At 36.1% G+C, this 27707-nt stretch overlaps 1 protein-coding gene across 2 annotated transcripts in view; it reads left to right on the forward strand.

The window, feature by feature from the left end:
- The window catches only part of ZFPM2 (zinc finger protein, FOG family member 2), a 345130-nt gene that overhangs the window by 82332 nt on the left and 235091 nt on the right, over window positions 1-27707 (forward strand). For both annotated transcript variants that reach the window (XM_026703556.2, XM_087931613.1), the window contains one exon: window positions 5549-5650. In XM_026703556.2, coding sequence (XP_026559341.1) covers window positions 5549-5650 — 102 coding nt within the window. The remainder of the gene's footprint in view (window positions 1-5548; window positions 5651-27707) is intronic.

A 27707-nucleotide genomic window follows, 5' to 3' on the forward strand; every position in this document is an offset into this window, starting at 1 on the left:
TGAATATGGATTTTGAAAGACCATATGTGTATAAATGCTAATATTGAGAAGAAACTGGCTTAAAAGAACACATTTAAATATTGATTTAAATGCAGATTTTCATATTTTCAACTTACTGAATTAATGAGAGAATGTAGGCAGAACTAACTAGCCTGAAAAAATAATACATTAAATTTTAAAATGTCACAATCAAGTAATACATGTTGATTAAATTTTATCACCTTCAGATGAGACGCAGAAGTCCAGTAGCCTAACATTTCATGAAGATGTGTTGGAGAAGTTCAGCAGACTCAAGTTGTTTAGTCAAACTTCTCAAACTGGGAAATTGGAATAATACTGGGCTCTTAGTAATGTATCTGGGAATACCATGTTATTAATTGAACCTTTATCCAGCTGGTTAGATATGTCGGAGAAATCCAGCAGATTAAAGTTATGTGCTCAAGTTCTCAGGCTGGGAAGCAGGGAAAATATTAGGGCCCAGGAAATGTGTCTGGGATTTCTCTTAGCCTGCCATAATTTAGTGCAGAGCTAGTTGATATCCGAATGCTTTGTTTTGGATGACTTTGTAGGATAAATGGAAAAAGAATGTGTTATACATTAAATAAGGGTTGTAGGGTTTAAATTATGTCAGCTCTTTCCTGGCATAATGTTGCTGAAGTTTAATAACATCAGAGAACTTTGTAAATTGTGCTTATCTATCTGTACCTCTGATAATTTTATAACATAGAGCAAGGATGTCCATTATGCAACCTGTGCCAAAAGCCGGCCTTAAAGTTAAAAATAATGTCTACTGACATTAATGTTCTCCTGCTGTAATTATAATTGTATACGAACAGGTCTCCAGTAGCATATTCACCTCTATTGAAGCAAGGTATATTATTTGAAGTCTTCTAGCCTTCCATGCAGTATACAACTGGGATAGAACTGCAATGTGAAACATAGAGGATTCAGTTCAAAGCAACTAAAGCAATTATGTCAAGAATGAAGTGCGGAATGTTTTAATCAGAGTTTCTTTTTAAAAAAAATGTTAACACATTGTTTTTCTTACTTTTGTAAGCTTTTTACTTTTACTTTTTAAAAACTATTTTACCTACTCTAGGTAGACATGATAGCAAAGGGGACAAAAATTATTTATCTATAGCTATATCCTATAGTGTTTCTTATATGTTAGCCATTATATTTTGCTTATATTTTGATTGACTGATGTAAAAAAAGAAAAGGCAAGGCATGGCAGCTCTGTAGGAATGTTCTCTCTCTTTTTATATTTTTGAAACTTCTCGTAATTTTGTGCAGTTTATACAAATAGTAGACATGCAACCACCAGCAAAAACAAGGCCTGCTTCTCAACTCCAACATGTAATGTTCTATTTATGGAATGCAATATCATTTAAGGTCAGCAGTTTGGAATAAAGCATTAATATCTAGAATTAAAGCTGAAGAGATTAAAGACAATGACAGTCAAAGAATTAGGAGCTTGATGAAAAGTATGTTTTACAAGTTTTTGAAAGTTAACAAATATATTAGGGTTCTCTGCTAAATAGGCAGGCGGTACTTTCCAAAGAATTGAGGTATAGAGAAAGCGTTACTTCAGGTTGATTCACAATTTATTGATGGATATTTTGATGGACTGACTGGTCATATTTATAAGAGCATTCTCCTATCAAATGAAACTGTGGGTGGAAAACATATAATATTAAACTTACAGTGAAATGATAAAATGAACCTTCAGTAATTCTATGAATTTTGGAAGCAGAGTTTTCATTCAGGTTTTGTTTTTGGTACTGCCAGAATTACTGAAGGTTCACTTTAGTTTTATAAGTGTGCTTTCAATAAAAAGCACACCTGAACATCCAAATTTTCTACATTTCCCCCCTCTGTCTTTTAGGCAGCTTTCCGTTTGTATTGGGAAGTCCTTACTGAAAGCTATCTCGTCTGATGATAAAACCATGAGTGTATGATGCTCACACATTTTTCATCTCTTTTATGACCTTATCTTTCACAAGCAGCTTCTGTGAAGGTATCCTAACTATAGAAAGCACCTGGAAAACCTATATGATATCTATGCTGTGATAAGCAGTTGTGAACAAGAAACTAGACCTGTCAGTTCTAAACTGTTCATTGTTAAAAAAATACTTTGTAGATATAGGTGATTGCAAAGTACATTATAGGGGAAGCAACAGCTGCTGTGATACTCAGTCAAGAAAAAACACACTTCAGTAGTTCTCTTACATAAGAATGAACACACATACAATACACATGCACACACACACACACACGCACACTCATACACAGAGTATAAAGCATCTGAAATACATAAGTTGAATAATGCAACGTGGCATTCTTTTTTTTTTTTTTTGTATTGTATTTTTAACAAAGTGATTCAAAAAAAGAAGAAAACGGGGGGAGAGAAAAAGAAGAAAAAACATGCCAAAATGGAAAAGTAAAGTAGATAAGGAATTTCTAAGTAGAATTAGGTTAGATATTTCAATTCTGTATTTTATTAACTACTTTAAATAACTAAGTGTATTAAATCATTTTGGAAAGTATCATTCTTTAGACTCCAAATAATATATACAGTAAATATAAAAAGCAGTAGTCAATATAGTGTAAGGCAAGATTAAGAATTATATAATTTTAGTCTGAAGCATACAAATTTTACACTCAGAGTTACCCAAATTTCAAATATGATAGAATGTATATTTAGAGTTGTAATCCAGAATTGTTTCCAAATCAAGTTAGATTTTGTGTCAGATTTACTTTTAAGGTACAAGATTAAGTTAGACATTGAGGCATATCTTCAAGGGCTCACTAGCCATTCTTCTCTAGAAGCAATAACAGGTAGTTCTTGCTTCACAACTAAAATTGGGACTGGAAATTTTAGTTTTAGTGTAATTTTAGTGTAAACAGTGGAGCTGTTAGGGAGAGCATCACATGACCATACCTGATACCATCTTGATGACCTTTTTTGGCATCGTCCTTAAGCAAATCATCATAGTTGTTAAGTGGGTGTGATTTGAAACCTTTCCCTGCCATCTTCCCCACTGACTGTTGGAAGTTGGCTGGGAAGATGACAAATGGTCAGAGAGGTGTATTCAGCAGGTTCTGACCAGTTCTGGAGAACCAGCAGCAGAAATGTTGAGTAGTTCGGAGAACCAGCAAATGCCACTTCTGACTGGCTCCGCCCTCATCTATTCTCTGCCTCCCAAGTCCCAGCTGATTGGCTGGATCTTCTTTTGTTGCCCTGCACAGGAGAACGGAGCTGGAAAGCAGGTTAGTGGGGTGTGGATGGAATGGGGATTTTACAGTATCCTTCCCCTGCCACGCCCACCAAGCCACATCCATCAAACCACACCATGCCCACCAAGTCACGCCCACAGAACTGGTAGTAAATTTTTATGAATCCCACCACTGGAAATGGTGAACATGTAACCTCAGGATGTCGCAACTGTCACAAATGCAAGTCAGTTGCCAAGTTCCCCCCAAGGATGCTGCAATGATTGTACTGGCAACAAAATATTGTAAGTCAATTGGATCAGCTCTATTGTAACTTCAGAGGGTTGCTAAAAGAATGGTTGTAAGTCATGGACTACCTATAAGTATTTTTTTTCTTTTTTAAAAAAGCATTTGTTGCAGCAGTTATCGTTTACAGTGCTAATACAATATGCTTTGCAGAGGAATGTGAGGTTTGGGAATATTTAGCTGAAAAGTGGCAGGTTAGAAAGGAAATCCAACTTTTAAAATCCGTTTCATTCTGTTATAAATCATTTCAGAAAATTGTTGCTTTTTATTTTGCAACATTGCTATCAAATAGGAAAACAGAATACAATCTGTTTGTTGCTTCTGTGGTAATTTTTAGAAAATATGAACTGTCCAATTTAACAATGGAGCTAGCTCATCACTGACCTTGTTAAAACCACTCTCTCTCAGTCTTAGGATGAAGGCAGTGGCAAATTGCTTCTTGCAAATTTTGCCAAGTAAACTACAGGGACTTGTCCTCTGACACACACACACACTCACTCACTCACTCACTCACTCTCTCTCTCTCTCTCTCTCTCTCTCACACACACACACACACATACACACACACTCTCTCTCACACACACACATACATTCACTCTCTCACACACACATACTCTCTCTCTCTCTCTCACACACACACACACATTCTCTCTCTCTTTCTCTGTCTCTGTCTCTCTCTCTCTCTCTCTCTCTCTCTCACACACACACACACACACAGAGCAAGCTTCTCAGGTTTTTTCTAAGCATAGTATTTAGCGTGAATTTAATAGTCTTTCATTTTCATTGTTCTAGTATGAGATATTGTATCTAAGTTCCGCACCCATTTGATTATACAGCCTTTAAATTTTTCAGTTTCCAAGTCGCATTTCATCAACAATTTGTAAATAATGCTCAATAAATACTTGTTATAAGCTTTTTTAAATTCAGTCACGCCTCTGTGTTTTCCTCCTTGTTTAGCAGTTCCGTTAAAGCAGGGGTCTTCAAACTTGACAGCTTTAAGACTTGTGGACTTCAAATCCCAGAATTCCTCCTCCAATCATGTTAGTTTGGGAAATCTGGGAATTGAAGTCCACAAGTCTTAAACTTTCTAAGTTTGAAGGCCTTTGCTAGAAAGTGTTGTTTTTCAAACTTGGCACCTTTAAGATGTATGGACTTCAACTCCCAGAATGCCTGTCAGTACCCACGTATCTTAAAGATTTCAAGTTTGAAAAACACTGCTTTAAAGCCATACTCCTTGGCTGATTGAAATCATTCTGGTGCTTCAGATCATTCCTAAAAGAACCTCAAAGATTTTATCTTTCTCTTATTAATAAACAAATCTTGTAGTCTGTAAGAATTGTTACCCTGTCCACTGAGCAAATTTCTTTGTGCTTTGCTTTTCAAGAAAATAAATTTTCAATGATGTGGCAAGAAATAATAAGCCTGAGTATATACTTTTCCTTTATTTATCTGAAACTTCAATGGTAGACATGTTAGATTCCTGGAATGTATATGTGTCAGGGTCCATTCTGACTGCATTGTGCTTTCTAAGCTGTCTGCATTTCCCAATAAACCTGAATATTTATTTATTTGATTTATTTATTTAAAACATTTCTATGGCTGGCTGTTCCTTGGTAAAGAAATGTATAATCTCATCGGTGTCATGTTACTTTCCAGTAGTGAAATCAGATTTCAAAATCAGGTAGGGAAACTTTCCCAGACCTGAAAAAAAAAAGATGTTCTGAACCTCAGGAATCATTTAAACCAGGGATCTCCAACCTTGGCAACTTTAAGACTTGTGGACTTCAACTCCCAGAGCTGGCTGAGGAATTTTGGGAGTTGAAGTCCACGAGTCTTAAAGTTGCCAAGGTTGGAGACCCCTGGTTTAAACAAACTACCCATTTACTGTATATCTGGTAAGAAAATTGAAGCCAATACATAACAACTTATGACAAATTTTTGATTTCTATTTCAGAATCTCCATTTTTTTTTCTCTTTAAATAAAACCAGTCATTATTAATGGGTACACATTTCTTTGGCAAATTAATAGGTGATGAAGAGGGCAGCCAAGAAGCAGCAGATTCCGATGGAGATGCACGTTTGGATAAACCAGGACCACTTATGCTTGAGACAGAAGACTGGGATGGACCAGGTAAGGGAGTATCTAAGGAAAAGAACAGCTTAGATTAAAAAAAAACTCAGTGCTGTAGCAGGTTACTAGTTGAACCCCATTTGCAGCTGATTCAGTGGTTAAAAGTGGATCCTAAAGCTAAAAAGTAATGTTTGAAATGATATAGCAGAAGTACATCTTTTATATATGGAAGTAACATGGAAATTAATAATTGGTTTTAACTAGACAGATTATGATATTCTTTAGGTAAGTATTTTTTCCAAATGCAAATATCTATAAACTGCTAAATGCAAGTATCTACATATTACTACAACTTTTGTGTCTGTGGGATTGTAACATACATCTGGGGCATCATAGGGCAACCTTCTTGAATCAATGTCCTTCAAATGGGCGCATCATGTACACAGTGTGCCCAGAATCTGGGTCTTTGTCTCACGTGGGATGAAATTTGGCATGATTGTGGCCATTTCAGTGCTGTGGTGAGTTGCAGTCATGTGGATTGTCAATTCCAGAGCTCCTTGTCAGCTTCCTACAGGAAAGGTCAATGGAGAAGCTGGCAGGAAGTTGGAAATCACTCCTGCTCTCACTACTTTTCTGCCTGCGTGTGGTCATTCTCTGTCTTTGTTTAGGTAATGAACTATCTCTGAAATGATGACTTGGCAGGTTGTGGATTGTCTAGTTATGACTAAAATGCAAAGATTTATCTCAAGATATGATTAAAATACCATTTGTTTAGGAGAAAAGCATGTAATCTGGTAATGAACTAATACTTGATTGCCCATCATAAGCATTTGTGTTGACTTCTGTTTTGGAATAAAGCAGTATTTGAAATGAAGTTCAGATACGACATTCCCAGTCTTGAAATTCAGCACTAATAGTAATTACAGGTCTGAATGTGCAGAGTGTTTATTCCTTGGCAATAAATTAGTCCAAATCCATGAACATAGAAAAAATCTGAAATTGAAACTTTTGATGTGTCTATATGTGTATCTCTGGTGTGAGAGAAATAGAAATGGCTCTTGATCTCTTGAACAGAATCTCATTTTTATTTCAGCATTAGTACATGATTCTGATAGCCTTGAAACCCATACGTTTGAGTAGAAGAACATCATGATTGAGAAATCCAGGAAGCTGTACACATACTGTTTCACTCTTTTTATTTATAAACAAAAGTAATGGATGACAAAAGCAATCTTTCTCTGCACCAAATCCCATGAAAAAGGCAAAATGGAAATGGATCAAAATTGTTCCAGCAAAACCTTGGATCTGCTTAGCCACTGGTTACCAGAATTCATATAACAATAGCACTTAGACTTATATACCACTTCACAGTGCTTTACAGCCCTCTCTAAGCGATTTACAGAGTCAGCATATTGCCCCCAACAATTTGGGTCCTCATTTTATTGACATCAGAAGGATGGAAGGTTGAATCAACCTTGAGCAGCTCAGAATTGAAAGGAATGAGTAGTGAGTTAGCCTGCAGTACTACATTCTAACCACTGTGCCACCATAGCTCATACGGCGCTAACTAGTGTTGCCAAAGCAGCAAGAAATGAACTTTAGATAGTCCAGATGAATACTAAATACTTTTCCTTTTCAGTCACTGGATCACTCTTACTCACCCAAAATTATGGATACATCTTTCCTTCCATGTGCAAAACCATTTTGAGGTCATGAGGTATGACTTAATCTGGCAAGCCATAGGCAAACAATAACTTTGGAAGTGTTTGGGTGGGATTCAGAAGTAAGAAAAGTCATGCTCCTTGCCAGAGTTCCATTGGAATGACACACTATTACAACACAGTCTTTCCAAGATCATTGTTATAGAGGAAGAATGGCTATAGTAGAAATTAAAATAGTAGAAATTAAAATTAAAATTGATTCTAAAAACTCCCTGTTTTTGCTTGCTGCTATTCTAAATTTTCCCAGTTCTCTTTTGGGATATCCCTGTGTCTTTAAAACACATATCAAACTCATATCAAATCAGCAGTTCCTAATTGTATGTCCTAGAATTTTTAAATGATGGAGCTTAGTAGTTCTTTAAACATTTTTTTTTGGCCAGAAACTAAGTACTTATTATCTAGTTTCCAATTCTGAACTTACATTAGCAGCACGTTGCATTTAACAAATGGATATGACAGTCAATGATGTTTTCAAGGACTTTTCTTATCACTTTTCATTTGATATAAATCATTTAACACACCCTGGTCATTGACTTCACAGTTAAGAGAGAAACCTGCAGACTGCAATCAATAAAGTGTAAGAGCTTCGTGTTTAGGCAGAAATGTAAGCTAATATTTTCTCTTACAAGCCATATAAATGGTGCAGATGGAACCTGACAATGCTGGGAAAAAGTGGCAGTTTCATCAACATGAATAAAAATGATATAGAGAGCTATTACCTGTAAATAATGCAAAACTTGATTTGTGAAACAAAAAAAAAAAAAGCAAGAGTTAAATTTCTTGTTAAAATTATATGGAAGTGGCTTTCTCATTTGAAATCATTTGAGTTTTTCAATAAAAAAGTAAAAAAAAATCCATTGTTATATAAATGACAGTTATATAATAACAAAAATTATATTTAAAACCATATACTCAATATAGCCGTGGCTGCAAATGTCTAAAAATTAAGAATATTTTGTTTAAACAGCTAAACAGAGCTGGAAAAATATTATAATGCAGTAACAACATTTGCATTAAAACAACCTCTTATATTTCAATCACATTTTCATCCTTGCTTGACTTTGCAAATTGCTGTATTCTGTCCATGAAGAGGAAAAGAATTTCAGCAGTAATTTTCTGAAATCAGTAAATGGAAAATATAGGGCAAACAAGAATGAAGGAAGATAGTATATTGGATTATAATGGTGGTATTTATAATGTTGTTAATAATTTACAAAAATATGTCTATGTTCTGTACAAAGCATCTAGCATTATGTAAAAACAAGATTTGCCATCAAACATATTTCCGTGTAGTTTAAAGTAGCATGGAATCCATTTAAAAATGAAATTACTTGCTTAGCTTTGAGGTAATGTAGCTTCAACTTTTTTTAAAAAAAGTAATTACTTGCTTAGCTTTGAGGTAATGTAGCTTCAATATTTTTAAAGTAATTTATTGCAATTAATAAAATATACATTGAAAATTGTACTTTCTTGTGATTTCTTTGTTACGTGTATTACTGACCAATTTTCTTTAACATGTAACGCTTGGGTAATATCTTAGGAGATAAAGAAATTTTGAATCTACTCAATGCTAAAAAGATCTATGAATAGAAAGTGTCATAAATAGAATGTATATATACTAGATATAAAAATTATAAGAAATTCAGAGGACAAAATAGTGCTACTAGTATTCTGGAACTTTTGTTCTTAGCTTTGAACTTCTCTGGTTCTTTATCAGTTTATGAAATTGCCTTCTGTTGGATCATACTGTAATATTGTCCCATAATACAGCAGCCTTGGGTAGTGCTGATATTTTAGTTAATACAAAAATTAGTGATTGAAATATATATACAAAGTATACAAAGGTATACTCTGATATTCATAAATGATTAGGTCCCTTACATCACAAACAAGATTCTCAGAGCAAAGAAGGTTTCTCTATGGAATAAGAAAGAGTTAGCTTATATTGAAAGGTTTATTTATTTACTTATTTATTTATTAATCAATCAATCAGTGAAATTTATATAGCTATCCATCTCAGTAAAGGTGATCTTGGGTGGTGCAAAATAGTTGAAGACAGTTTATTCTAGTGTCAAGGCACTAGGTTTGAAAGCAAGACTCTTTGAATTGTAGTCCTGCCTTAGCCATGAAAACCAGCTAGGAACCTCATTATCTCTCAGCCAGCCCATCTCCCAGGGTTGTTGTGGAAGAAAGTATGTTGAAAACATTTGCCTCTTTGAGTTAATTTGTAATTTGATTGAGAGACTAATTGACTGGTTGATCGATTTAAACTGACTTTGGGCAGATCATAATAAATTGAACCATAAAAGCAGAATGCAAAACCAGATGGGATATGCTCACACTACACAAAAACACACCAAATAGGGAATCCTTCTACCAAGACTTGGGAGGACAATCACATCTTTAAGGCCATGTGGAGTGCCAATAAGGTCAGAACAACATGGATTTTAGGGGGAATCTCATTCAGAGGACAGGTGCCATGATAGAGAAAGGCTTTGTAAACAGCATAGACTGAAAGATTGAAAGTCACATTTCAGACATCTGAAATTACTTTTGTTCTTAACTACTTACATTTTAAGACCAGGATGGACAATATATCCACAGATAACTTCCCTTGGAGTTCACGACATCATTTGTCCTACACTCCACTACTTTCAGTTTATACTACATTCTTTTAAAAAGTAAGTTAAAAAAACAGGTATGTTATCATAGTGCTGGTTTCTCAAACTTTAGTTCTGTCTCCCTCTTATGAGCCCTAGAGACCAGCAAATGAAAGATTGTGGGTAGTTGCAGCCCAGTGATAGGAGGCATCCTATAAGACAGAGGTGATATTGGAAAACTTCATATTGCCTATATTTGATTATATTATGAACTGTCATGCTGAATCCTTTTTGGAATAGATACGGCTGGCACCTGGCAGCCATTCTGTGAGTGTGCTTGAGAATTATTTAAAAGTTTTAAATATGCCAATTCTCCCTCTAAAAGTTTGCCTGATGCACAATTAAGAAAACACAATCAAATTTAGTAATGGGAAAGATGGGGAACCTTGTTAAACTACAGCAATATGTAGAAGCAGATAAGTAAAAGAAAGTGATGCATAACACCCTAGCCCTTCCACCGCATATTCATTTGGGTATTCCTCAACTTATAACCATTCATTTAGCAACCATTAGAAGTTACAATGGCACTGTGAGAAGTGGCTTATAACTGATACTACCATCACAGCATCCCCATGTTCACGTGATCCAAATTCAGGCACTTGACATGTATTTATGATGGTTACAGTGTCCCAGGGTCATATGATTGCCACAATTCGTGACCTTCCCGGCCAGCTTCTGACAAGCAAAGTCAATGGGGGAAGCCGGATTTGCTTAATGACTGTATGAGTCACTTTAATGATTCACTAAACAACCATGGGAATAAGGACTGTAAAATTGGGCACGATTCACTAAACAACTACTTCGCTTAACAATGGAAATTCTGGTCCCGGTTGTGGTTGTAAATTGGTGACTGTATCTCTGCTACCCTAAAGCATGGGAATAGTCATTAGGGGGATGCTAAACCATATTAGATGGAGGAAAGGCATAGGTCTCTTCTACAAACCACTTCCCGAATACCTGTGTTTCCCCTAAAATAAGACCCTGTCATTCATGACTCACCTCCCTTGTGCGTGTCACCCCTGGCCTCCTTTTTGCTTTAAGAGGCCTTCTGGAACTTCTTCTGTGGTTGGCAATCTGGTGCTCTTGTTATTGGCTGTAGAGGCCTTGGCTTCAGAGCCTTGTTATTGGCTGCAGAGCCTTGCCGGCTGCAGAAGAAATGGGCTGGCAAGGAAGGTGTCAAGGTGTGTGAGGCCTGGCTGCAACTGTTGAAAGGTAAGTAGTAGGGCAGCTTTTTCTTCCCATCCCCACCCTAGCTTAATTTTTACCATGCATTCTGGAGTGAGCAGGGTGTTAATAAGGGCTTATTTGGGGGATAGGCCTTATATTGGACACATGTGTAAAAATCAAGCTAGGACTTACTTTTGGGGTAGATTGTATTTTCAAGGAACATGGTAAGAGAATATATGTTCAACAATTCTGAATCGGCCAATAAGATTCAACAACATTTTGACTGAAAAGTGTAAAGAAGTGAGAGAAGGAACCGAAAACTAATTCTTATGTAGCAATAGCACTTAGAATTATATATTGCTTCACAGTGCTTTACAGCCCTCTCTAAGTGGTTTACAGAATCGGCATATTGCCCCCAATAATCTGGGTCCTCATTTTACCATCCTCGGAAGGATGGAAGACTGAGTCAACCTTGAGCCGGACAGAATTGAACTACTGGAGTGAGTAATGAGTTAGCCCTGCAGTACTTACCACTGTAATTACCACTACCATTATTTCTTCGCAAGAAGAAACGTTGGGATGCAATGGACTGTCCCACCTTAGAGTAAAACTGGAGATGAAGTTTACTGTGTGGTTAGAAGAAATTGATTGGCAAATAAAGGAGCTCACTAAATTTCCCCTCTCATTTGCAAAAAATGAGCATATATGTTATCAATTCAACATTTTAGAATTTAAATTAAATTAAAATTGCAAGCAAAACAGAAATTCCTTGAAATTATGAGTCAACTGTTTGACTTAATAACCATTTAAGCATCAATAAATTCCTATCTCCAGAGACATTTCTTTACGGCCTGTTCTTCCTTATGGCCTAAGAGATCTGAGGAGCAGGAGAAGATGCCAAGAGGGACCAGATTGAAGGACCACAGAAACCAATGGAATCAATTGCAGCCACAAGGTTTCTGGCATGAAATATACATGCTAATCCATGTATGATATACCATATGCTAAATAAATAAATAAATATCATTACAGCTTGCATCTCCAATATTCTATACATTACCATACTATATTGTAATGTGGCAGAGGGAAATTGGGAAAGCATAGAACTTCAGGTTTTCTGGGTTGCAACAGGACATTGAAATACTGGTGCTGACATCCAGAATGTGACCGAGAATTGGTTAGTGGGCTGTCTTTGTGGTAGAACAAGGAGGTTCTTTGGATTTGGCCATTTAAGATGGTTTGAAAATTCAGTGAATTAATTTAAGATAAGAACATCTGAAACTGTTTGTGGATGTTGTTATTACTCATTGTAAAAACATGTAATTGTACCAAAGCCTAGCAATCAGGCTACCCAAGGATTTCCCACTTACCATTGTTTTCAAACTTTACTGTACCTAATTACGCCAAGCTTTTACTTAACTCTAAATTCCTCTTCAGATTTGATGCAACATTATAGTAGGCTCTGCTTGTATTTATAATTCTGTCCTATTTTAATAAAATAAACTTTAAATAAAGTTAATAAAGTTATAATTAGCAGTTTTCCATAGCATCTTTGTTGAGCAAGATCTAAATATGATATTTCAGATGTTACTATTTGTGAATTTGTATAGACTCTGTTGGGCTGGCAGAGTAGCCAAAAATCAGAATCAGAAATATTGTTCACAGGAAAATAATTGACTTGAAATGCCCATAAGCCAAAAAGTAGAATGAAAATCTGTGATTGTGCTATGCCTCCCTTCATCTTTTAAACAAGGTCTTGTATTTTGGTACTTCACTTTGCTGACATTGATTGATTACTCATCATTATGAAAGAAAAAAAATAACCAAAAAGGTCAATGAGCAGATGCTTGCGACTTGAGGGCTTTTGAGTTTAAAAAGACTAACTCAAAATTGAAGAGATTGTCCAAACCAACATGATAATAAAAATGCAACAGGTTTTAAAATCCATGAATCATTAGAAAGAAATTGACTGGCACAGTGAGGCTTTATTTTCTGGACAAACAATGGACAGGATTGAGCTGCCCTGCTGATGTGAAATATGTGCAATTTGTCCCCCCCCCTCCTTGAAATAAGGAATGAGGCATCTGGGTAAAAGAATTAGATACTTGGGCACCACTTTTTAAAAGGATATGCCTAGCCCTGTGAGGAAATTAACAAAATGTAATTACTTTGAAATGAAGGAATTGATTTTGTCAAATATGAATTATGAACAGTGCCATTTTAATGGAAAGTGCTAGTGATTTCTGCACTATGTTCATGATTTGGGAGTGGGAGTTTGAAATGCTTATTTTAATCAGTTTTATGCAATGCCCTCCCAGCCTTTATAAATTATATTTTTATTTGGTGCTATAAATATTTTCGGGTAGAAAGTGGACAATCTATTTAGTATGCATCAGAATGGCTGATTACAAAAAAGACACAGAATATTCATATGTGTATATATATGTTTATCTATATATGTATACACATGTGGATATACATATACATGCATACAGATACAGGGGTATGTGTGTGTCTGTGTGTGTGTGTATTCTCTTAAGTTTTCACGGGTACTTACATGTATGGTATTCAGCTTTGTTCGGGTATTTTCCCACGTCATTATAATTGTGCTTTTAAAGTTGTAGCAATGTTTTGGCAGAATCTCATCTGCCATCATCAGGCTTCTGTATTGTGTTCGTCTGTGAGTCAGACTTTTACAGTTGTTTCAGTTTTAAATTTGGGGCTGGCCTACTGCTGTGCCAGGATGGTTTCTTCTTCATCCTGATTGGTTGGGAGTCTTGGTCTGTGTTTATTGGTCTTGGAGTTTGCTGTGTTCCGCTTGATTGGTGTTTTTAATATCTTCTGTCTGTTTTGTGGCTTTTTTTTGTCTTGGTTGGCTGGCAACATTGTGTTCCTGTATTGGAGGCTTTTAGTGCAGCTTGGCTCCGAGTAAATGGATGGCTATCATTTGTTAGGAAGCTAGGTTTCATCTGGGTGCCTGGTTGGGGTATGTTTGAGCTGGAGGTATCAGGGGGGGATCTGTTTGTGCCCAGGTTTGTGGTGTGGAGATTTTTTTGTTTGTGAGTGCAGGCTTCCAAATAATTGACACTCTGGTGGAATCATCTCTTCTATTCATGCTTTCAGGTCTTTTTTCAATCTCTATGGCTTCTCTGATAATTCTGTAGCTGGGGTTTTCTGTAGTGGCTAGGGTTTTGGTGCCATTGAAGTCGATGCTATGACCTGTGGCTTTCAGACTAGTGAGAAAGTGTGTTCCAGCTTTTTTACTGCATTTTTGTGTTCATCCAGGCGGTTACTTATTCTTCTATTGGTCTGTCCAATGTATGTGGCAGGGCATGATGCACAGGGGACTTCATATATGCCTTGGTTTTCCAGGTCAATTTTATCTTTGGGGTTTCTAAGGATGGCTGCTATTTTTCTGTCCGTTCTGAAGGCAGTCTTGATGTGATGCCTGTGTAGTATGGGAAAATACCCGAACAAAGCTGAATACCATATGTGTGTGTGTGTGTGTGTGTGTGTGTGTATGTAAATAGGCACACACACACACATCTGAGAAAGACTTGAAGATTACTGTCTTGATTTTGTGACTTTTTTAAAAAAACGGGAGAATATGTAGTAGATATGGGATCTAGCAAATGCTATTTGATGTAAATTAACAAAAATTCATGATACAGAGTTAACCATTGATATACTCTGACAGTAAGAAAAAAAATGGTAAAAAAGCAAAGGAAATCTTAGGATGGCTGTGTGCTACTCTGACGCTGAATCAGTATTATCTTGGCTATCAGATAATGCAGTTATCATTAATTTTCACATTTGCATTTCAATCTTAGGAAGGAAATGACTCTTGCTGGATGAAGATAAGAGCTCTGTACTACTATAATGAACCATCATTTTATCCTGATGCTTTATATCCATATGAAAATGAGTCTGGGTGGTGATGTGTTGAGAAGGAATGTGCATGCAGGAATGGGTCATAGAAACATTATAACAATGTGTCAAGATTACTTAAGACTTCAGTCTACTTTTTTTTAATAAGCAGACTAAATACATCTTCTACATTGAAATAAATTAGTATTTCTCAACCTCAGCCATTTTAAGATATGTGAATTTCAACTTTTAGAATGCTTGCTGGAGAATTCTGGATACATATCTCAAAATGGTGGAGGTTGAGAAGCTCTGAAGTAATTGCTGAATGAATGAAAATCAGCTCCTTTGTTGCAAAATAAACGAGTTTAGGATGCATGAAGTTCTTCCTAAGCATCTGTTTTCAGCTTCCATCACATAAATATGAAATATTCCAAGAACCTGTGGGTAGCAATCAAGATATCATGTTTTTTTAGTTTAATGGAAGCATGTCTATGCAGTATGTTACCTACAGTTCTCAAAAGAGAGTCTGTGAATATATCCCAGGATGTGTTTCTTACTTGGTTTTATTTTTTCAGTCTATAGCTAATTTCATATCCTATAGGAGAAAATATTTCAGGCAAAAATGTACTGTGTGAATGCTGTTTATAAAGATCTGTCCACTTAGAAAACATGCACAATATTGACCTGACTTTATACAGTTCAGTTGAGCATGCAGGTGTCAACCTTGGAACACAGATATGACACTGAGATACATCCTTATGATAATTCTGTCATGTTTCTGATGTAATGTAGAAATATCTGCTATCTTCTAGAAATATCTCAGAAGAGCCAGTTGTGAAGTCCCTTACTAAATAGTATAAAGAAATAGGACACTTCTCTGCCCAGTCCAATATGCTATTCTTATGTGGTCTCTATCCTTAAAATTTGGAGGTCAAAATAGCTGGGTCATAGGTATTATTATAGTATGGTTGGAGGCAAAGCATGAGTACACTGAATTTCCTGGACAGATGCTTGTTAAATGTGGACGAAGGGTCATAGTCTATTCTACGTAATTGCTTGGCTCATTGGCCTCAATAACATATGTGTGGCAATGCAGTATTAGTGCATATCCACAAGGGACAAACTGTCAGGAGGAAAAATGAAAGCCCATTTTTAGACATGAAGATATTTAGAAGTTCAACGTCCTGTAGATTGTGCAATAAAGGATTTAGAGTTAGAAATTCTATTGGGAATCAACAGACATCTGCATTACAATACATTATTTCTTGTAGTTTCATGCACCAAGAGACCCAGAGAATCTGGCAGGAAGCTTTGCACTTTTCAGCTGTCTCCACTGTATTTTGGTCATAAAGGCAATCACATACTCCGGTAATTGCATAGGACTAGGAAACAATGTCAGCCTCTGGAAGCAGATGGGTTGAGAATCAAAAGGGGCATGTAATTGGTCCACAACCATTTTGCTCTTTGTTGTGTTTTTCTCATTAATTCTGCCAAGATTATTCCTGCATAGCAATAATTTTGAACTGTTAAAGGACGGGTCTGTTAATATATGAACAAGTGTGCCCAACATGGAATCATTTTGGAGGAAAGCTACAGTCGAACAAGTGCCTGCAAACAAAGCATGAGCTAGGAGAATACCAATTCTTGCTAAAGCTATTTTTCAGTTGATTTTAGTTCATGTTTCCTGTGCTTCTACGCACAAAAGTAGTTTCTCTAACAAGATTTTTTTTCCAGTTCAGTGCAATCAGTTTTGCCCATTCTTTTCTTCAGTATAACTATTAGATTAGTAGCAAAAAGATAAAATAATTTATATGTGCAATCTCCATGGATGTGTCAGAGTAATCTATTAACCCAGAAATATTCAATTGTTAATAATTATATTAGCATGTCATTAAAAAGTGATATTATTTTTCAACAAGTGTAGAAAACAAATTCTACCAGAGTGGTCTGTCTTCTACTCTAAGGGCAATTTCCTGGCTTTCTTCCCGTCATTGAGGACACCTCTCCATTATGAGAATTGTCTTGCAAAAGGAGGACAGACAAAACAGGCATTGTATTTGGACTGCCTGAACTAAGTATGTAATGTGATGTTCTTGAGGAACAGCCAAAAAATTAACGAATTGACCCGAACCAGATAGATAGCATGCCTGAATTCACTGAAATAACAGACATGTTCATGTTATATGTGCTGGTTGCCAGTTGACATCTAGGTGCAATTCAGAATTTTGACTGATTCACATATAGAATGTCCAGCATGACATAGGACCTGCTTATTAGAGGGACTGCCTGTCTCCATATGTTTTTGCACATATATCTAAATCACCATGGTGAGCACATTCCAGATTCCATCCAGGTAGCAATGTCATTTTGTGGGACCTAGAAAGTATGCCTTCTTGGTGATGGTTCCTACCCTGTGGAATTCATAGTTGCTTGGAGATTCATATTGCTCTAATCTTTCTGATTTTCTGCAATTTGCTTAAAAATTGGTTGTTCTTCCAAGCCCAGTGCTGTATTGGAAATTGAGCCACATTGGTTGGTTATTATTTGTTTGACTTTGAGGGGTTTCTGTTCAGCTGTCCCTGTCTTTTTTCCCTTCTATTGATATGCTTGGCTTTCTTTTAATTTGTACCAGTAAACAAACAAAGTCACTATGGATTCATGTGCTCTTGAAATTAAAGTAATATAAACAAACAAACTTGAGAAGGAATGGGTGCATATCAGTCAGCTTAGCAATGAAAACTATATATCAAAGTTTTTTTCTTTACTGATCAGCTGCCTGGAAGGAGGGATTCAACTTTGCATGTGTATGAATTTACTTTCTGGTCTTTGAACACCTTGCATTAAATAGCAATATCAGTAGCACTTAGACTTATATACTGCTGCATAGTACTCTTTGGGCAGTTTACGGTGTCTGGATCCTCATTTTACTGATTTTGGAAGAAGGGAAGCCTAAGTTAACCTCGAGCTCGGTCAGGATCAAACTACAGACTGTGGGCAGAGTTTACTTACAATACTGCAGGGGTGTCAAACTGGTGGCCCATGGGCTGGATTCGTCACATGCAAATACAAGACAAAACCATCAACCCTAACCCCAACCATCAACATCACTTCTTTCTCACTTTTTCATATCATATGCAACTATTTATCTATTAATGCCTATGCACAAAATATGTTTCAGTGAAAACCATGTCAGTAATGAGGGACTACACATGAACATCAGGATAATTCTATTTCCACCCGATATTTGTCTTCCCTTCTCTTCAATACAGAGCAAGTATATTGGGGAAATCTAACTATTCCCTCCTTACGATCCCATTTAAATGTTCTCCTGTGCTGTTATTACTTTTACTTTTGGGGGGAAGGGGAAGAATTACATCTTCATTCTACAGTGCATGTGCACCTTGAGTGATACAATCATCTAACTGGCTGAAAGTAATGCCATCAGTAAAAATTTACAGTGGAATTCACATACCTTCTTGAAGATGGTGGGTTATCAAACTATGAGTGAAATATAACTCAAGGATATGCCTCTTGGAAATGTTTATCTAGCCAGAGGAATTTATAAAAATCTGTCAGTCACTGATATCTACTGGAGATTATGCAAAATGCTTGAAGATCTGTGTATTTGTTATATTGACTTGGAATTTATCCATACTCATTTGAGAATATTCACAATCCTAGAAATATAAGCATGTTTCCTAAGGCCTTTTAGAGAATACGTTTTTGTGACGGACATGAGAACAGTAGTCTTTGTGTATAAATTATTTGCAAATTAACGTGGCGAATGTGCAGAATGGTTCATGTTGCTCCTAATACACTATAGTTTACATAATACTTGGTTTCTATTCCTTCCATAAAGCACATGATAGTGTTAGTTCTAAGGCGAGTTACTGTACCTATTGTTATTACTTTGTTTTTTATACTTAATTTTAGTCATATTTAATATGCCTTTTGAGTTTTATAACTAGTGTTTTCAGTTCTTCTGCAGATTAGTATCATCATATTTAGCAGAGATTATTATTATTATTTCCTCCTTCCTCCAATTTTAAAAGTACACAAATCTTGTTCCAATTCAGTTTCCGTTAATATATATCCAGTATGTGGGTTGAAAAAAATGAAAGGAGAATATGCAGCCTTGTTGCTCTCCTTTGCCAACCTGGAACCACTCTGTTTTGCCATGATCTCATGAGGAAAATGAGGTGTCCTGGGACTCCCACTTTCTTGAGCACATTACAGAGTTTGATGTGATCAACACAATCAATGGTCTTTTTTATAATCAATCTAGCACATAGTCACTTATTTTTATTATTATTTGGCTTTCTCAATCAGCATGCATCAACAATCTCATGTTCCTTTTATAAAATCATCTTGAACCTCTGGCATCTCCTTTTTCATATGAAGTTCTAATGTATGTGTTCTAAGCATTATTTCTGTTACATGCCAAACACAGTTTTCAGTGTTGGAGCTTTAGAGAATGATGTATTAACTGTATACAGTTATCCGAAAAAAGTAAAATAAATAGGTGAGTATTAAGGTACAAATGGAAGGAGATGTCTATATATTGGTGGATAATAATAAGGATAATCCATATTGGGCATAATATACTGAGCCATGGTGATGCATGGATAGAAAGCAGTACTGCAAACTCACTCCACTCCAGGAGTTCGATTCTGAGTGGTTTAAGGTTGATTCAGACTTCTATCCTTCCGAGGTCAGTAAAATGAGGATCCAGATTGTTGGGGGTAATATGCTGACTCTGTAAACTGCTTAGAGAGGGCTGTAAAGCACTATCAAGTGGAATTTAAGTCTAAGTCTATTGCTATTGCTCTATACTACAGTATGTGAAACCTCACATGCTTATTCAACTTGCATGTTGTGCTGGTTAGACTTTCTTGCTATTTATGTGCATTAAATGGAATTTAAAGGGATTCATATTCATAGATCTGAACCAGACTTGAAAAATCAGTACCTTAAATATATCATTTTATATTTTGTGTATAGTTTCAGAAGCTTTTGAATGATGAAGTATAGCTCTTAGTTTATAAATGAAATATGACTGCATGTTGTTCATTAGTGCATGCATTTTTCTTTATAACCATTGCATTCATTAAAGGATATAAAACTGAATTATCCTAATGGCCAACCATTTTGCTGTTGTGTGACAGTACTGCAATGAATAAATAAGTCTAATAGCAATAATAATAAAAGAAGAACAATAATAGAAGGAAAAGAGAACCAGCTTGTCTAGTGATTAAGGCACCGGTAAGAAACCCGGAGATTGTGGGTTCTAATCCTGCCTTAACCATGAAAGCCAGTTGGGTGATCCTGGGCTGCTTATTGTCCCCCAGCCCAGTTCACCTCACAGAGTTGTTGTTATTGGGAAAAATAGGAGGAGGAAGGAGTATTTGATAGTATACACCACTTTGAGTTGTTTATAAAAATAATAAAGATGGAATAAAAATAAAATAAATAAAATATGGAGTTTGAGCTAAGAATACAACCTACTACTGTACACAGAGACAGACATATCAGTCCATGGTAACCCCAAATCAGGAATCTGATAACACTTTTTCTGATTACAAGTAGTGCTTATTCAATGATTACTTTTGATAGCAACCACTTGCAGTTATGATGGTCATAAAAAAATAACTTTGCAAGCTATGTTCCCAAAGGTGCTTTTTCAAGAGGCAACTGGACTTTCTGTTTTTTCTTTGAAGACATTTTGCTTCTCATTCAAGAAGCTTCTTCAGCTTTCTCACCAAGAAGCTTCTGATCTGGAAGACTGAGAATCTCCATAGATATTTTCAAAGCTATGCCTGCATTTGTAACCTTTGCAGGATGTCTCTGAGCCCATATTCACCATTACAGTCAGTCTCTAGGAGATTCTTAGTCATCCTGGTCATGGTGCTTTGGACTTTCTGCTTTTTCTTTGAAGGCGTTTCACTTCTCATCCAAGAATTTTCTTCAGCTCATAGCTTCTTGGATGAGAAGCAAAAGGTCTTCAAAGGAAAAAAAAACAGTCCAGTTGCTTCTTGAAAAAGCACCTTTGGGGATTACAAATAGTCTTTCAGTTACGACCATAATAGAGTCTGCTCATCATGGTTGTAACTTGGGTTATAGACATGACTGACCTGATTTTTTGACCATTTTTTGTGGCTGTCAGTAAGTGACTCCATGATCATGAAATGAATGAGACAGTTCTTAAGCAAATCAGTGGTTTGCTGTGGGCTCAGTTTTGCCAAAAACTGGAAATAAATGCCAATTTTCAGCAAAACCATTGTAAAATGTGGTCATGTGACTATGGGATTTGGCAACTGGCTATAAATACAGCCTGGTTTCCAAGTGCCCAAAATGTGATATTGTGAACTTTGAATCTGGGTCATAAGTACCTCCAGAGAGGCATATCATAACTTTTGAACTGTCACTAAATGGTCATATTTGAGGAATACCAGTACAGTCAGTTAGTACACATTCTCCTGTACCTGATCCATTTTTTCCATTTTGCAGAGTAGAAAGATATCTCTTTTCTATCCCTATCCCTTTCTGAGCTGCTTTTTCCTGCAATGTAATACATCTCCAAAAATATACAAATGGAAAGTTAACAGGGTTAACTTGTGGATATACTGAGCTATTGGGATTATGTCCTTCTGATGCTGAAGTAAAATTGTAAGCACAGTTGCAGTCATTATATTTTTACTTAGGGATTGCTTTGCTTAATGACTGAGTTGGCAGCCCAGTTGAGGTGGTTTATAACATATTTTGAGTTGGTACACCAATCGTTAAAATTCTCTGGAAAAGGTTTCAAATGTTTCCTATCTAAGTGGACTTATTCTTGCAAAAGACACACAGAAGGAAAACTGACAATCATAAGTTTAGATTCATTTCGTTTGATTTTCTTCATTGTAGTAATAAACAGAAGTTTAAACCCAGCATTCCTTCCCCAATTTCCCCCAATCATTTAGGGTAAATTAAGAATTTCTGCCCCTTCTTCCCTGCTGCTCCTCTCTAGAGCAGAGGTATAAAACTCAATTTCATTGAGGGCTGCATCAGGCTTTGGTTGACTTCTGGGGACCAGGGTGGGGGTGGCCATCATGGGCATGGCCAGCTCAACATCACTTGTGTCAGTGGCGTCTGTGGTGCCCTGAGTGCTCTGCCAGAGAAAATGGGTTCCTGACAGTGGTGGGATTCAAAAATTTTTACTGCTAGTTCTGTGGCATGGCTTGGTGGGTGTGGCAGGGGAAGGATACTGTAAAATCTCTGTCAGAGGTGGTATTTGCTGGCTCTCTGAACTCCTCAAAATTTCCGCTACCAGTTCTCCAGAACTGGTCAGAACCTGCTGAATGCCACCTCTGGTTCCTCAGCTCCATTTCGGCTGCCATACCCTGCTGCAGCCCTCTGCCCATGACAACGGAGCTGGGGAGGGCCGCACCCTGAGCTCCGTTTTCACTGACAGAGGGTTGAAGGAGGCTGTGGTAACTGAAAATGGAGCTTGGGATGTGGCCCGTTTTTGGGAGCCTGTTTTTGCTGGTAGAAGCACCATGGGTTGGTCCTCCACTGTTTCCAGGGTGGGCCCCGCAGGCCAGATCTAAGTAGTCCATGGGCCAGATCCGGCCCCTGGGCCTTGAGTTTGACACCCTTGCTCTAGAGGATGTCCAGATCCTGTTTTCCCTTTCCCTTCATTTGCTTAAGTTGCTTGAATTTTTGCCTGGGTTAAGTACTTATCTGAAAACAACTTCTAGCATTCCTAGAAGGCTAGTATATGCTTCATGCTGTTGCAGTGGATATTGCTGCAAGTTTGTGCACAAAGTTAAAAGACATCCGATAGATTAGCACAACAAATCTTCTGTTTAATAAGAACACAAATGCCAAAATGGTTTTTATTATACTAAACAGAAGGTGATATTGAGCAAACAGCAGAATATTGTAGCATTATATTACTAGCTTATCAAATGATAGTAAACAAACAAAACCTTTTAGCCATTTTCAATGTTTAAAGAAAATGATTTCATTTTTATTTATTATTATTATTTAAAAAAGAGTCATCAGTCTTAGTGTTGGAGAATGCTGGAACTTGATGAAACCAGCTGAAGAGACAAACTGAGTGTACAGATGAAGATTAGGCTTCAGAAGATGAGGATATAAAAGGGATTTAATGGTAGGATGGATTATAGAAATCCTTGTAACAATGTTAAATAATTATCGTTCCAGCCGAGATCAAAGCACTGCTGATTGAACCCCCTCAAGCTGTTAATACAGTGTATCGTGAAAAGAAGGAGGGGAATATTCCTCAGAGATTGGTCAGCCTATACTGACAGTGTCCTCTGATCTATAAAAGTTTCAGCTGCATTGAAGGTATCAGTTGTGTAGGAGGAAAAAACCTTGTCAAGATGACTAGTATTAATTATATGTGGCTTTTGGGGGGGAGGTATTGGCTCTGAAGGGTACTTGCAGGCTTAATTGTTATTGGAATACATTTAGCTTTCTATATATAGGGCAGAAGGTGATGGCATTCACTAAGCAGAAGGCTAATGTTAACCCTAATGTAGCTCTGAGAGCGTTTCACATAAACTCATATCAATAAGCTTGGTACGTGGTTTCATTTGTGATCCAAAGGTGCGTAATTTCATGGTTTTAACAAAAAAAAGTAAAAGTTTTACTTTTTCTTAGAATTAAAAGATATTTGGGCAATTGGACTATTACTCTTTTAAAGAGGATTGATGTTTATTATCACAATATCACAAGTTTAAGAGCTGCTCTCAATAGAATAGAATAAATAGAATAGAACAATAAAACAATTTAGTAAACATTTAAATTTAGAAATACAGTGATTTTGGAAGATAAGACTGATACATGTCTTCCTTGGAGTAAAAGCTAAAAATGCTATCCCATTCTTATTTAAATAATCGTTAGATCATCCATGTGATTAACTGACAAAGAAGGAAGAAGCAAATTGTAGAACCAAAGAAGGCAAAATTTTACTTCACAAAAGGAATTATTTCTGATTACATAGCTAAATGTTTATGGAGATTCTCAGTCATCCAGGTCATGGCTGTTGCAAAGATGCATTTTTTCACCCAAGAAGCAAGTGGACTTTCTTGGGGTTTTTTAAAGATGTTTCACTTCTCATCCAAGAAGCTTCTTCAGCTCAGAAGCTGAGCAGAAATCTCCTGAACTAAATCCTGCGGGTGCAATAACTAAAAAAATATCAGTATAGCACACAAGCCAACTAAATCCTTCAAAACATCCTAAGCAAAAAACAACCTCAGAAGAAAAAACAGGAGTCATCTACAACATACAATGTGAGTACTGCAATGACCATTATGTAGGACAAACAGGCAGAACACTGGCAGAATGCATCCATGAACACCAAGTAGCAATTAGAAGTTATGATGAAAATTCTTTTTTTCCCACAACATATAGACAATTTAACCATAGTTTCAATTGGGAAAATGTGACAATCCTTAACCAGGCCAAATCCAAAAATATCACAGAATTTCTAGAAGCCTAGATAACTTGTCGAAATTAGCCATCAGTATACACATAGACATTAACAACGTATATAAGCTAATCAAAAGAGGAATAAACCAGCCCAAAAGGGAACAAAAAGACCAAAACATCTCTCCACCAGCCATTTGCACCCAGATCAGCATAGATTTATCTCCAAGGTTAATAACAGACCAATGATCAAGTAAACAATTACATCTCCTTAATTGCAAAAGATAGCACTGATCAACGTCTAGTTGCGAACTATAGGCCAATCTCATTGCTAAATACGGATTATAAGATATTTATGACAATATTAGCAGAGAGAATGAAACCAATTTTGAGTGAACTTATGCATACAGACCAGAATGATTTCCTGCCAAATAGACAAATTAAAGACAATATTAGGACAGTACTAAATTCGATTGAATACTACGAAGCTCACCCAGAAAAACAGGCAGCTTTATTTTTTTTAGATGCACAAAAAGCATTCGACAATCTCAATTGGAAATTCATGCTATATCAAATTAAAAAGCTGAACTTTGGCACTAATATAGAAAAAACACTACAAGAAATATATTCAAATCAAAAGCAAGTGTATTATTAAATGGAGATCATACATTTTGAAATTGCAAAAGGAGTGAGACAAGGGTGTCCATTATCGCCTTTGTTATTTATCTTGTCTTTAGAAATGTTGCTAGCTGCAACCAGACAAAACCCAGAGATTTATGGAATTAAGATTAGAAATGAAGGATATAAAGTTCAGGCATTTGCCAATGATTTGGTATTTATAGTGGAAGATCCAATGAATTCGGGACCAATATTGTTGCAACAAATAGAAAAATTTGGGGAAGCAGCAGGATTTAAAATAAATAAAAATAAAACTAAGATGATAGTCAAAAACTGTACCAACAAAACAGAAAAAAAAATAGAGTTAGAAAACATAATGGGACTGCAAATAGTAAAAAAGGTGAAATACCTTGGAATTTGGATATCACCCAGATGTTCATCATTAAAAGAGGACAATTATGTTAAACTGATTAAGCAAATCAGAAAAGAATTGGAATTATGGGCCAAATTGAAACTGCTTATATTAGGAAGAATAGCAACGTTGAAAATTAATACCTTACCAAAACTAATATATCTATTCCAAATGATTCCAATTAAATTAAGGAAATCTTTTTTTATAGAACTAAATAAAATGACATCCAAGTTTGTCTGGTTGGGCAAGCAGCCATATATTAAAATGAAACTATTACAAGATAATAGGAGTAGAGGAGGTCTTGGACTACCAGAATGGGAGCTTTATTACCAGGCAGTGATGTTGAGTTGGATTAAGGATTGGATTAAATTAAGAGACAAGAGAATCTTAACATTAGAAGGACATGACCTCTTGATAGGTTGGCATGCATTTTTGTGGGAAAATAAATGTAATATACATACCTATTTCAATCAACACCTAATAAGAGACTCATTGATTACAATTTGGAAAAAAATCAAAGGTAAACACTATAAAGAAATCCCACGATGGCTGTCAAACATGGAAGCTATAATACATCCAAATAGATTAGACCTATGGAAAATGGTAAACTATGAAGAACTATTAGATAGTCAAGGGGAAAATCAAAATTAAACCATAGTTCTATGAAGAACTATTAGATAGTCAAGGGGAAAATTAAAATCAAACCAAGAACTGAAGGAAATGGAATTATAATCAATTGGTGGCCATATTTGCAAATTCAAAATCAATATTAAAAAGACTCAAAAGATTTTGGATTTGACAGAGGGCAGAACCAACTAGATAAAATATTAATGGGACTAGAACAAAAACTTATAACTAAAATATATAAATATTTATTAGATTTTAAAATGGAAGAGGAAATAGGCAAAAGTACAGTGATTGCATGGGCACAGAATTTTGGATACACTATAGAATTAGAGGAATGGGTGAAAATATGGAATATAAATTATAAATTAACAGTATCTGCAGCATACAAAGAAAACATATATAAAACGTTTTATAGATGGTATTTAGCCCCAACAAGATTGGCAAAAATCTACTCCAATATGAGTCCTAAATGTTGGAAGTGCAAAAAAGTTGATGGTACATTTTATCACATGTGGTGGATGTGCCCCGAGGCCAGGACATACTGGATTCAAATTAAAAATTGGTTAAAAGAGATCACTGGCTATCAGATTGAGCTCAGACTGGAGTCCTTTCTATTAGGAATCATTAAAGAAAGACTACCGAAAGAAGTAAAATACCTACTGTTACATATTATAACAGCCGCCAGAATAGCCTTTGTGCAGGTATGGAAGACACCAAATACCCCTGATCAAGTAAACAATACCCCAATCAAGAAATTGCCAAAGAGCCAACTGTAAACAGCCCAACCAAAGAATCTTGTAAGACAATCCCCACCAAGGATGATGAGGCAAGCCACCAAAATATCAACTGACACCAAATCACACTCTTTACTAGCACTGATGATGTTACCCAGTTTGGGCAAAAAAGCAAGCAAGCTCAAAGCGCACCAAGGACCCCTTCATTTCAACTCTTAACAACAAATATTTTATTCATACTAAAAATATAGTCTCCGTTCTCTATTCAGTTTACTAGTCATTATGGGTGATTCTTTCAGAAGAAAACTCTTTGTCCTTTGATTTTCCAATTGAACAGATCATCAGAAAAGACGATCAAATGTGTTTTGACGTACTCTGAAACTTGTCTAGAATGGTTCCTCCAAGAATGCACAAAGCAGGTTAGCCAGACCCTCTGCCACCTTGATAAAAAGGAATATTTGAATCACACTTGTACTTGGTACCTCTTGGGATTTGAGATAACCTGGTTTGGGAATACTCTTCGTAGCCCTTTAATTGCCATTAATCAATTATTGCTTTTTGTGTTTCTGCATAAATAGAATCCTTCCTTCCTTCCTTCCTTCCTTCCTTCCTTCCTTCCTTCCTTCCTTCCTTCCTTCCTTCCTTCCTTCCTATGCATGGTTCTCTCATCTTGTGTAAACCTAGTTTTATTTGAAAATATTAGATTTAACTCAAGGAAGTATTTTGTATTGCTGCAACAGGACTGGAGCAGTCTTGTCATAAAGAGTCTTGTAAATATTAATTCTTATGAACTTCAAATGACATTTTTATTGTTTACATTTTGTTTTCTGTTATTGCACTGAAAATTACCTTGGTTCAGCACAAAACACCTTAAAT

This window comes from Pseudonaja textilis, chromosome 3 (assembly GCF_049901715.1).
Source record: "Pseudonaja textilis isolate UNSWEBS1 chromosome 3, rPseTex1.2, whole genome shotgun sequence".
Classification (NCBI taxonomy): domain Eukaryota; kingdom Metazoa; phylum Chordata; class Lepidosauria; order Squamata; family Elapidae; genus Pseudonaja; species Pseudonaja textilis.